Source organism: Engystomops pustulosus, chromosome 5 (genome assembly GCF_040894005.1).
Source record: "Engystomops pustulosus chromosome 5, aEngPut4.maternal, whole genome shotgun sequence".
NCBI lineage: Eukaryota > Metazoa > Chordata > Amphibia > Anura > Leptodactylidae > Engystomops > Engystomops pustulosus.
In genome coordinates, this window is record NC_092415.1 from 176,623,179 (window position 1) to 176,636,729 (window position 13,551).

At 47.5% G+C, this 13,551-nt stretch overlaps 1 protein-coding gene across 7 annotated transcripts in view; it reads right to left on the reverse strand.

The window, feature by feature from the left end:
- Positions 1-13,551, reverse strand: part of PRKAG2 (protein kinase AMP-activated non-catalytic subunit gamma 2) — a 187,671-nt gene that overhangs the window by 23,702 nt on the left and 150,418 nt on the right. For 5 of the 7 annotated variants that reach the window (XM_072153900.1, XM_072153902.1, XM_072153904.1 and 2 more), the window contains one exon: positions 10,365-10,416. In XM_072153900.1, coding sequence (XP_072010001.1) covers positions 10,365-10,416 — 52 coding nt within the window. Of the gene's footprint in view, positions 1-10,364; positions 10,417-10,645; positions 10,706-10,906; positions 10,988-13,551 lie in introns of those variants that run through there. The other 2 variants (XM_072153906.1, XM_072153907.1) reach the window with 2 other exon arrangements.

Below are 13,551 nucleotides of genomic sequence, written 5' to 3' on the forward strand. Positions count from 1 at the left end.
CCACATATAACCTGGGTTATTAAAAATTAAGCTTATTACACTCATGCAGATAATTTGTTACTTAAAGAGAACCTGTCACCGGGTTTTAACCCCACTAAATTGATAACCGCTTTAAAAGGAGCATGAAATATCCTTTCTAGAGTTCCCTCTATGTGAAATCTCACCCATTTACTATATAAAAAAAATTATCACAAATTCAGACAAATATATAATTTTTACATAAGACGAGTCAAGGTTAGTGGTTGCAGAGGTAGTGTCACTGCAGAAGCCCATATCTGTTCTATAGCCATATTATAGTGCCATATTAAAGATAAGGACCTCATCTTTCAGATCACAACAGCTTTTTGGTTCTGTGATCTACAGAACCAGAGATACAGGCAGCGAAGGACGTAGTTGAAAATGCAATCTGCAGATATAGATCCAATTCCCACCTATTATTCTTTAACTGCCTGTAAATCCAGTTCTGCTTCTTACAGAGCCATAAGCCCGATGGGATCCAAAATATGAAATTCTTATCTGTAATATAACACAAAGAGCATGTTACTATGGAACCAAAAAAAAGGGGCTTCTGAAGTGTCACCACCCCTGCGGCAACCACAAAAATTGACTCCTCATGTGAAAATGGGATGAGAAGAGTCATATTTGCCTGAATTTGGGAGATATATTATATACAGGTAAATGGGTGAGATTTCACATAAAAGAGGGAAATTCTAGAAAGGACATGTCATACCACTACCTGAGCGGTGAAGTAGTTAAATGGGGTAAAACCTGGTGACAGGTTACCCTTAAGTAAAAAAGTGATTAAATAAAATTTAAGTACAGTATTTCATATTCACAGCATAGCAGAATTCCCCCTAGAAATATTCAGGATCCCCCATTATATTCTGTATACAGGACATCAATATGATACAATCCTACAATTACACCATCGCCAGGGACTGCTGCGGCCTCTCCGGTCTGGGTAATGGTCACGGGCAGGCCATCCTCCTCACCAGCCGCACATCAGCTAGAATAAACCGGAAGACGCTTTTATAGGTTTCTTTCTGACTACACAGTTCGCTCTGCATGAACGCTCGCAGGATGAAGTTACTAGGTAGTAAATCCAGTTTCACAACTCCAGTCGATTCCTTCGTCAGAATTCAATAGATGTTAATTGAAACCGCTGAAGTATAATTGGCGCGAATCTGTATTGACTCAATAGGCCGACATAACGTTACGTGACCTAGTGACACAGTTACATTGCATACTATGCGTATCCATGCATTCCTATAGGTGTAACTGTTCTCCAGTGTGTAATGTAGTGCAGAGGTTATACTAAAGGGGTTTCATGTACTCATATAGCGATTACCTATCTGAAATCTGGCACCACCATGACCTCTACTAATACTAGTCCACTACTCACCAAACACAGCGCCGTTAGTTGTATAGTGGCTCTGCTTGGTATTACTGCCGATAACAATTCAATAAATGGGGCCATGCACGTAGTATGTAAACTATGGGTGTTATTTATACTGCTCCACGAGACTAAAGACGAGCGAATCCAAATTTCCTGCACAAGTTCGGGGCCCAGACATATTGCCGGATAAACTGCCCAAAAGCCAATCCGGCAAATTAATGCCCCTTGCAACTTGCCATAGCTATGATTGGCTAGGGTTGTCCCCTTGGCCAATCAGGAGTAGCTACTAACAAAGGCTGTTTTGCAGCTTATCCAACAATATGTCCAGGTCGCATGGGACATATCTGAAACGGATATTCGGATCATCTCTACTGGTAACCATACCTTTATGTGTGCTGTTAGTAGCAGCAGGACTGTGAAATGCAATCATATTCCAGATTAGCAGCTGGACTTGCAGCACTCTGATGCACTGGTGTGTGAGATCTCTTCACTGTACAAAGCCCCAACCCTCAGAGTAACTGATGTAGTATGCGACAGAAGCGCGTTGGGGGTGCTGTGCAGTGTTTAGTGAAGAGATCTCACACACCGGTGTACTAGAATAATCCCAAATAAATGTATCACATCTCCACGGCCAAACTCACTTTAAAATTAAAATTGTCTGCATTTAAAATTAAAAAAAATAAATAAATAAATGGCATCATTAACCATTAAAGTTCCCTGCAGTTTATCGCTATAGCGTGGATGCGGCTTTACTTGTCTGAATTCGCCCTTACACACACGGAATCACGTTCTGCTACATTACATTCCAAAGAGACCCAACCGGTCCATAAACATGACTCACAGTCACACATGAGCCGTACAGAGACTTGTGGACACACGCCAGAAATATATGATGTATGGCTGCAATTATATCGTCTATAAGCAGCTTGAACTTTTCATACCTCAAGTTCAGATTAACCACGAAAAAGACTTACGGTATTTATCCTTTCAAAATGTGCGACATTTCTGCAGGAATATGACATCAGAACATTTGTAACTTCGCCCAAGATAGAAACTGGGTTTAAGGAATATCCCTTTAAGTGTATTAAGACCTTAAATAAGCAATTGTCTGTTTGGGGGACAGATGCCAACTGCTAGGCCCCTGCTGATGGCCAGATTAGGGCAACTCATCCCCTCCTCCCCCTCGGTTCCTGCAAAAACAAAAAGTCAAATAAAGCGGGGGAGGGCTTATTCTCTACTAAACTCCTCCCACTGACCTTGTGGTAACAGGTGATCAGTAGGGGTCCAAGTGATCAGTCCCCTATCAAACTGGTAGTGATCATAAATGCTTATGACTGGAACATCCCTTTAAGGTTTCATTCTCAGACAGACGGCTATTCCTTTCAACTCTCCTATTCACATGCAACGAGGATCATGCCAGCGTTTTGAAGGAGCAGAGGGAACAAGCCCCCGCCAGAGGCCCTCTGGCTATTCTCCCCAAAATCTGCCCCTCCCCACTTCAAGTCTGTGACCCCATTACATACACCTATGGCTGGCTAACCCCCACCCCACAAGAAGGTAGGTGTGCATAGCCAGTGTGACTTACCTAGGCACCTGGGAACTTCCCCTGACATATCTTCTCCTCTACCACAGCATAAAGAGCAGAATAAAGCGCAGGGAGTAGGAGGATTCCTTTACACATGACCAGGTAAAACCAGACAGTTCCATCCCCAGCGAGAGCCCAGAATCACTCTGCTCAGACTTTAAACCAAACCCTGAAAAGGATCTCCGTACAATAATAAATACAAGTTATATGGTAAAGTAAGAGGTAAGTAAATCTCAGAGCTAAGTGACCTTCAACTTGGATTCAGTCAGTAATATATTTCACCCATGATGCTAGGAGCAGCTCAACAGGTTAAACACAAACTTTCCCATCAGATCAAAAAAGTGACCGCATCAAAATAGTATCCGCTGTGGTTTTAAATGGAACCTGTCACCAGATTTTACCTCATTACACTACTACCCCCCTCAGGTAGGGTATGAAATGTCCTTTCTACAATTCCCGCTTTTATGTGAATCGTCACCCATTCACCTATATAAAAAAAATCTACTCCAAAGTCATGAGAAAAATGAGCAGAGAAGAGTCATTTTTAGAGACTGAAGGAGTAGTGACCTCAGACGTCCCCATCTTCAGTTCTATATCAGGTAGAAACACATTAAAGACAAGATTTCAGATCACATCTGAATGTGGTTCTACGATCTACAGAACCAGAGATATAGGCAGGAAATGGATCATTATCTATAACTACATGTATCTCCAGTTCTGTAGCTCAGAGAACCAGAGGCGACCTGAAAGATGAGATTCTTATCTTTTCTATGACACCAGCATGTTTATAGGAGCTTTAGAATGGAAGATAGGAGCGTATAAAGTGACACTCCCCCTGCAGCCTCTTAAAGTGACTAATCTGATACTTTGGAAGCTTTTTTTTGTTATATGGGATAGATTTTATATAAAAGAAGAAATTTTATACCCTACTTGAGGGGACTATTAGTTTAATGGGGTAAAATTTTGAGGACAAGACTCCACCGCCTGAGTGGATTTGTAATGATCACAAAATTTTGCAGGAAATGTTAACTGCAAACTGCGCAACTGCCCCGATCACATTACAGGGTATTACGGAATGCGATCTGCTCCTGCCGCTCATTATCCCACACCCTCCATTAGTATACCCTGCCAATAATCCACTTCAGCCAACAGCTGGAGTGTCGTCACAATGTTTCAGGAGCCTCACGTCTCTGCAGTGGATACATTAAACAGGCAGCTTCCGTGCATGATCTATAGGGACTTCTAACTTATACGCAGCCTCTCCAGTCCCATTGATTACACATAAAGCCTTCCCATTATCCCCCGCACAGGATTTATACATATTGACGAGCCGGTAAATAAGTCTCCACTCTCACCGCCGAGGATCCTCCTGGCACAGTTCGGACCCGAATCCAGCAATCCTAGCATATTGATAATCTGCATTGCGTCCCTATGGGCAGTAATGAATTAGAGCGTGAAAGGTTCACGGAGAAGCTGACTCATCTCAGGGAACGGCGGGCAGAAATGGAAAGTTTAAAGAAACAAGACTTAAAGGGGTTTTCCACATTTACCATGCATTTTTTATCATCATCAATATAAAGCATAACGCACCGTCTGTTTTGCCCAGTGTTCCTTTAAAGGGAACCCGTCAACATATTTTACTCCAACTACTGATCCTAGGGCATGATAAGTCCTTTATAGATTTCCCTGTTTAGTGGAGGAGATTTGTTTTTTATAGATAAAGGGTGAAACTTCAAAGTCATGTAAAAATGAGTAGAGATTCTGTCTTAGAGGAGTCAAATATAAAGACTACAACTTTATAGTCTCCTCACATTTCCAACTATGTCTAGCAGTTCTAAACATAACAGAACCACAAGCCTGATATGATCTGGAAGACTGGAGGAGATTAACTTTAATACAGAGTCAAAGATAAGAGCTTCTGAAGGGATACTCCCTCTGCAGCCTCTAAACATGACTCATCTGAGGACAATAGGACTCTAAGGGTGCGGTCACGTGGTGCATCCTTGCTGCGATTGTACATATGCCTTCATTTCTAGAAGTGTATGAAGCTGTATTAAAGGGAACATGTCACCAGGGATTTCATTTTCTCTATAGACAGGTTCCAGGAGCCCATAACACCTGCAGTGCAAATCTGCCTTTCTGCTTCCTCTAAGCATTTGCATTACATTATAATTGTGTGTTATAACTTACCTTGCATCCTGACAGAATCCTCTGTGCAGGCCCAGGGGTTGGGCTTCTGTTTAGATGCATTTAAAAAAACAATATGTGACAGGTCTGTGCTGCAGACAGCTTAGCTCTTGGCCCCCACCTTTGTGCTCCTGCACAGCTCCTCCCTCTCCCACTGATGTCAGCTCACCAGCCTGTGAGCTCTGTGAAGGTGCAGGAGGGAGGAGATGTATATGAGCACAAAGGTGGGGGCCGAGAGCTGAGCAGTTTGCAGCACAGACAAGTCACTTATTTTAGTGCACCCAAACCAAAGCCCAACCCCTGGGACTACACAACGGATTCTGTCAGAGTGCAAGGCAAATTATAACACACAATTATTTCTGCCTTTGAAGTACAATATATTTGCAAGGCAAGTGTGATGGGCTTCTGCTGTCTTTAGTCAAAATGAGGTCTCTGGTAACAGGTTCCCTTTAAAGCTTTCACAGGTGCTTACACTTCCCAAAATGAAGTAAAACTGATTGAAAGCCAAACGCACGGTAAAGACGCAAAAAGGCACCAAGTTTGCATCATAAAGGAATTTTACAAGTGATTACATATCCTCAGGATCGGTCATCAATACGCAGGTGGTTGGGTCCCACACCCATAATATGCATCCAGATTCTTGTGGAACATCAATTCAACAACTATAGACATGTATAGGAGTTTAGTTGAAGTTCCTTAACATGACCACTATACAATGGATAGAGACTGAATAGCTGAGCATTGTGGGCCGTGACGGATCACATACTCATGACCTATCACTGGGGGGGAGAAGGGGTACCCAGGACTCTTGCCGTCTCTCCTAGGAGTCCTGCCAGGTTGCATTCAGAAGTCCCACTCCTAAATATTAGAAAGCTATAAATCGCCCCTCACAGGGAGCAACATGTGAGCCACACGCCACACGCGGTAACGTACAAGAGCCTTCACCTTACACGAGCTCAGGATACAATTTTATCTAAATTGGAGAGAATTTTGGAGGATTTCCTGCAATCAATCTTCAATTCCAGGAGCGCAGATTCCCTTCAATTACAAAACGCTCTTGGGCATTTTGGAGAATCTTAATAAAATCTCATTTACGCGAGGAAGGAAGAATGTGTCGTTCTTGGCAGCGTCAACATGTTGGGACGAGAAGTCTAAGTATCAGGCCTGTTAGTGTCCGTATTTCTATGGTATGGATATAGAGATATATACATACAGACGTCAGGAGATGAATATAATGACTACATTGACCTATAACTTGTGTGTAAGCAGGTGAAGCGGAGTGTTCTCAGGCCGCATTCACATGTTGCGTTTTCCAGGCAGCTGAAGATCAGCTAAAAGCAATTGTCTTCTCCAACCTTAGGGCTGTGTTCACACGTGGCAGTTACGCATGTGTTTTCAAAACGCATCACAGCAGCTGAGAAGCGGAGATTTGCCTGATGGCAATGTTGACAGCCAAGTTATTAGGAAATTCCCCTCTCAGCTGTTGTCAGGAGTTTGTAAAGGCATGCGTTAACACCAGGTGTAAACACACCCTCAGTCTCACCTGTAAAACTTTGTAGCCTTTGGATGCTACAGGTGGGAAGGGCTTTGCTTCTGGAACTTCTAACACCTTTTGAGACTGCGTTTACATGTCACGTTTACGTTGCAATACAACAGCCGAAGAGAGCAGATTTAGCCAAGGACACGGCTGTTAAGTTACGCAAAATAAAATGTTAACATTGTGTTAATGGCATGTTAACATTAAACAAAATGCCAACAACGCCAAGTTAATGCATTCGTTAAAATTGCTCTTTGTAAATGTAACGTCAACAGCAATGTAATTAGACAAATCTCCTCTCCCCTGCCACGTGTAAACGCAGCCTAACTAGGCTGCATTCACACAGATGTATGGGGGGGGGGGGGGCGTATATACGGCCGGAAAGAGAATATACCTCCCCCATCATCGTCTGCGGTGCTCAGGCTTGGTAGGGTAAGCACAATGTGTGCTCACTGTGCTGTGGCCGGAAAAAAAAAAAAATTTGAACATACTCCATCTTTGGCCGTAAGAACAGACTTGCGACTATTTTCTATGGAGAGGGGAGGGATGAGCAGCGCTTGATAATATATGAGGCAATTGCATTGCAAGCATTTGTCTATTACTATGCCTCTAATACAGTAGATAGAAGTGCCAAATAATAATGCACAAGGCGCCATCCCACTATCGATTCCTAATTTGTAGGTAACAGCGAGGACTTGCAGCCAGATACCGGCAGACTCATCGCCTTACTCATATTCGCCATTAGGATCTCGCCCCTGCAGCCACAGTAACAGTGAACAGGAGTGGGTGATGTTCCGGGAGAGGTTTACGTCTGGCACATACAGCTGCCCCCCTGAGGTGAAACTAGCCCTGACATTTCCAGAGTTTATTTCCCAAGTCAGTCCGTGACCCGCCGGAGCTGCGGTGAGAGCCCACTCCGTGATAAATGTTGACTCACTGCTGGCATCCGACTGTCAATGACATCACTGCGCAGAAAGCAGCTCAGACAAGTTGGCCACATTGTACCCTGGGGTGAGGTGGCGGGGGCTTTGCCATCTGCAGGGCAGAACAGGAAGGGGGGGGGGGGGTCGCAGAACATTGATGCTCCGCACCGACATTCTGTGCCCTAAACCTGTCATATCATGCGGCCGTCAGGATTCTCAGGGAAGGTGTCACTATCCCGGGATATTCACCGCACGCTCCGCTCTACCCCACACATGGAGCAGAGCTCTGCTACTCCTCTAACTCATCCGGCATTCAGCTCTGCTACATCTGCCATATGAAGATGCTCATATAACACTGGTATATTTAAAGGGGTTGTCCAGCTATTTGTGCACATTCAGGTTTTAATAAATTAATAAACCCCCCTCATTGTCTCAGACGAGTGGTTTTTCTGATGTTTAGGAGTCTGGTGAGCGGATGTAATCTGCACCTGACAGTCTTAGCCCCCATTCAGACATCAGTATCTCCTTCAGTATTATTTACAAGCTAAAAATCCAGGAATGGAACTTGAACGGAGAAAAACCGTAAGATCCGTTTCCCACAAACAGGTATTGCCTGACCGACCCTGTACATGACGAGGATTTACCGACTGAACCCAGACCTGCTGACCTGAACCCAGTATCTGTTCTCAATCTCCTACGCACAGAGTAAGTTTGTTGGTGTAACTTCCAAATACTAATGGAAGATACTGATCAGAATACGGCAGTCTGAATGGGGCCTTACCTGCAGGACTGTGAATACAGAAATAGCAAAAATCACAGGGTTCCTGCCCCTGCTCTATAACATGCACGCTCGACAGGGGGGGTGGGAGGTTGCTTAATGATGGGAGTACTGGCACGACGGGGGGGGGGGGGGGGGGGGGGCGCAATGATGGGAGTACTGGCACGACTGGGGGGGGGGGCAATGATGGGAGTACTGGCACGACTGGGGGGGGGGGGCAATGATGGGAGTACTGGCACGACTGGGGGGGGGGGCAATGATGGGAGTACTGGCACGACTGGGGGGGGGGGCAATGATGGGAGTACTGGCACGACTGGGGGGGGGCAATGATGGGAGTACTGGCACGACTGGGGGGGGCAATGATGGGAGTACTGGCACGACTGGGGGGGGGCAATGATGGGAGTACTGGCACGACTGGGGGGGGGGCAATGATGGGAGTACTGGCACGACTGGGGGGGGGCAATGATGGGAGTACTGGCACGACTGGGGGGGGGGCAATGATGGGAGTACTGGCACGACTGGGGGGGGGGCAATGATGGGAGTACTGGCACGACTGGGGGGGGGGCAATGATGGGAGTACTGGCACGACTGGGGGGGGGGCAATGATGGGAGTACTGGCACGACTGGGGGGGGGGCAATGATGGGAGTACTGGCACGACTGGGGGGGGGGCAATGATGGGAGTACTGGCACGACTGGGGGGGGGGCAATGATGGGAGTACTGGCACGACTGGGGGGGGGGCAATGATGGGAGTACTGGCACGACTGGGGGGGGGCAATGATGGGAGTACTGGCACGACTGGGGGGGGGGCAATGATGGGAGTACTGGCACGACTGGGGGGGGGCAATGATGGGAGTACTGGCACGACTGGGGGGGGGGCAATGATGGGAGTACTGGCACGACTGGGGGGGGGGCAATGATGGGAGTACTGGCACGACTGGGGGGGGGGCAATGATGGGAGTACTGGCACGACTGGGGGGGGGGGGCAATGATGGGAGTACTGGCACGACTGGGGGGGGGGCAATGATGGGAGTACTGGCACGACTGGGGGGGGGGGGCAATGATGGGAGTACTGGCACGACTGGGGGGGGGGCAATGATGGGAGTACTGGCACGACTGGGGGGGGGGGCAATGATGGGAGTACTGGCACGACTGGGGGGGGGGCAATGATGGGAGTACTGGCACGACTGGGGGGGGGGGGCAATGATGGGAGTACTGGCACGACTGGGGGGGGGGGCAATGATGGGAGTACTGGCACGACTGGGGGGGGGGGCAATGATGGGAGTACTGGCACGACTGGGGGGGGGGCAATGATGGGAGTACTGGCACGACTGGGGGGGGGGGGGCAATGATGGGAGTACTGGCACGACTGGGGGGGGGGGCAATGATGGGAGTACTGGCACGACTGGGGGGGGGGCAATGATGGGAGTACTGGCACGACTGGGGGGGGCAATGATGGGAGTACTGGCACGACTGGGGGGGGCAATGATGGGAGTACTGGCACGACTGGGGGGGGCAATGATGGGAGTACTGGCACGACTGGGGGGGGCAATGATGGGAGTACTGGCACGACTGGGGGGGGGGCAATGATGGGAGTACTGGCACGACTGGGGGGGGGGCAATGATGGGAGTACTGGCACAACTGGGGGGGGGGGGCAATGATGGGAGTACTGGCACAACTGGGGGGGGGGGGCAATGATGGGAGTACTGGTATGACAGGAGGCAATGATGAGAATACTGACATGATAGGAGGAGGATGGGAGTGATGTGCAGTGTATTCAGCAGTGCTATCCATAGGCACGGCAATGGTGTATAGCTGGGCCCCTGTATATAAGGAGCTGCTATACACAGGCAGCAGCAGGGCCTCCAGCTACACGTCAGGGGCAGGTACCTAGCGGCACATCCATCAGCAGGTGAGGCAGCTCCATGCACCACACACAGGACGCGGCGGGCTCGTACCTTCATCTTCTAGCTCCAGTTTCTCCAGCATGCCTTCTATGGTGCCGAGAGCCTGTGAGGGGAGAAGGCAGAGAGCGGGGATGAGCAACAGCACCAAACCTCCTCTCCCTCCACCAGCAGCGCGGGACTGCCCTGTCTGGCCGGGGCGGAGCTTCACTCTCCCACGGTGACGCCTATTGGGCGATTAACAAAATTAGGATTGTGATTGGTTCGCGGCATTAACGGCTCGGACCAATGGAGAATAGAATGACTAAATGCCCCGCCCGTTTTCTGCAGCGCACAAACAAGAGCCGGTGTCGGCTGTCACTATGGGGACTGGGGCTCATCTTCTGAGCTGCCCTGGTTGGGAAGCTCCGCCCTGGTTGGGAAGCTCCGCCCTGGTTGGGAAGCTCCGCCCTGGTTGGGAAGCTCCGCCCTGGTTGGGAAGCTCCGCCCTGGTGATGCCGGTGCTGTGTGAACTGTCACCTAACACGTGTAATGCAGTTAGTAAAGCGCAGATTGAGTTTTGAAACACAAGTCAAGCCAAACGGAGTGGAGTTTACCCCTAAATGCATGTGATCTGGAGCGAGAACCACAGGTTGTGCAATTCCGTTTAGATCTAAATGCATCTGCGATGGGAAACCGCTCTCCGCTGCGCTTGAATTGCGTTTCTAAACGCAGTGTGCGAATGTAGTATAGCATCAGGCAGCTTTACCATACACATTTGTTATTTTACAGTAATTTGTTAATAAAGTCCTTTACATTGGTGAGAAAGGGACCCTTGCTTTCCAGATTTCGGGGAAGGGGGGGGGGGGAGAATCCAAGCAGTCAGACCCCCACCAATCGGATTGTTATTCGTTATCCAGTGGATTGGGGGATAACAATAATACTTACATCCTGATGCAGGTAATGTATAAAAATAGTTCTTAAAGGGAATAAAACATTTCAATACAAATTATTCGTCTAATGTTTTTTTTTTATTTTCTATTATTTTTGCCGAGCAGTACAGATATGTATCAGCAATATATAAAGATAAATATAACATTGCAAAAAAAAGCGTTTTATGAGATGCTACATGAAGCAGCGCAGGACTCTGGGCCCCCCCTATCAGGATATTTCACAATTCAGCATAGAGGATAGGATCAGCCCCTGTCCATGCCCCTATGGACTGTGTTGAGTTTATTGATACAGTATACAGCTGCTGCTCCCTCTAGTGGCCACCAGTAGGAAAAAATACAATTTCGTATTTACTGAAATACGAAAATCAATGAAACCCCCCTGCAAAAATCGGTAAATTTATCGGTAGACATTAAATTGCTTCATTAAAATAAAATCACATGCTATCTGTCCCCTCTGATCAGATGCTAGTTAAAATTTAGGGACATCCCCTTTAATAATGAGGGCGCGTTCACACGTTGCGCTTTTGTTTGCGTCTTAATTGCGTTTTAAAATGCATTACAACAGCTGAGGAGAGGTGATTTGCCTAATTACATCACTGTTGACATTTGCGTTTACAAAACGCATTGTAAACGCGATGTTAAACGCATGCGTTAACATAGCGTTAACAAATGTAAATAGTAATGTAATTAGACAAATCACCTCTCCACAGCTGTTGTAATGCATTTTAAATGCAATGAAAACGCAAAGTGTGAACGCGCCCTGAGGGCGCGTTCACACGTTCCGCTAGTGTCGCGTTATGAACGGGGCGGAGTTTGGGGCGATCCCATATGCATTTCCAGAGAAACGCATGCGATCGGGTTATTAATCACGTGCGTTTCCCGGGAAACGCATATGCGATCGTCCCGAGCCCCGCCCACTGTGCGCTAGCATCGCGTTATAGTTCACACGTTGCGTTTTGACCTGCGTTTTCATTGCGTTTGAAATGCATATACAACAGCTGAGGAGGGGTGATTTGCCTAATTACATCACTGTAAATGTTTCCGTTTACAAAACGCATCGTAAAAGCGATGTTAACGCATGTGTTAACAAAGCGTTTACAAACGTAAACGGTAATGTAATTAGGCAAATTACCTCACATCAGCTGTTGTATATGCGTTTCAAATGCAATGAAAACGCAACCAAAACGTAACGTGTGAACGAGCCCTGAGAGTTCCATTCAGTGACTTCTTGAATATGGTGAATGAGTCAGTTATACCAGGATCATAGTAGGTAAAACAGCAGGGTGAGGATGGGCGCAACCAGATATTAGGGCCTCTGTGTGTGTCCCACGGTGCAGGGGATTTGTGGAATATGTGGCTGTTTACTTTAAAGCAGCAGAAGAAAAAATCTACTGTATTTGTTGACCGAGCACAAGAATTGCATTATTATTATTATTATTATTATTATTGTCAATTTGAACTAGCACCCCCTAGTGTTGTGAAGTGATCTCTACACCTACTACTAGTAGCACATCATCATGTAATACAGGGACAGGTGTGGAGGGAGTGCAAAGGGTGCGGTTGCAACTGGACCCAAGAGGCCTAGAATGATGCCACACATGGCGTTTTTGGTCAGTTTGAAAATTCATACGTTTTTGACTAATTGGGAAAAATGGACATATACAGTCGCGTTTTAAAAACGGATGCGTTTTTAAACTGACTAAAAACGTATGCTTAAAACGGGGCCAAAAACATCATGTGGGGCATCACCCAGGCCGCGGTCACACGTACCGCTAGGCGTCCGTCATAACGCGACGCTAGCGCACAGGGGGAGGTCCTGGGCCCGAGCGCACATGCGTTTTCAGGGAAACGCATGCGATTGTTGCGCCGATCGCTTGCGTTTCTCTGGAAACGCATGTGCGTTCGGGCCGAGGACCTCCCCCTGTGCGCTAGCGTCGCGTTATGAACGGACACCTAGCGGGAAACGCATATGCGATCGGGTTATTAATCGCATGCGTTTCCTGGGAAACGCATATGTGATCGGCCTGAGCCCCGACCACTGTGCGCTAGCGTTGCGTTATGAATGCGACGATAGCGGAGCGTGTGAACGCGCCCTTAGGCTGGTGCCACACGTAACGCTTTGTCTGCGTTTGCAAACGCAGGCAAAGCCGCACCCACCAGGGTGGGCCGTGGCCCGATCGCATCTGCGTTGCTATGGGAACGAGCCGCCGTTATTTTGTCATAAATTAACGCGAAACACTCGCGGCTCGTTCCCGATCGCAGGTGTTTCCATAGAAACACCGATGCGATTGGGCCGTGGCCCGCACCGG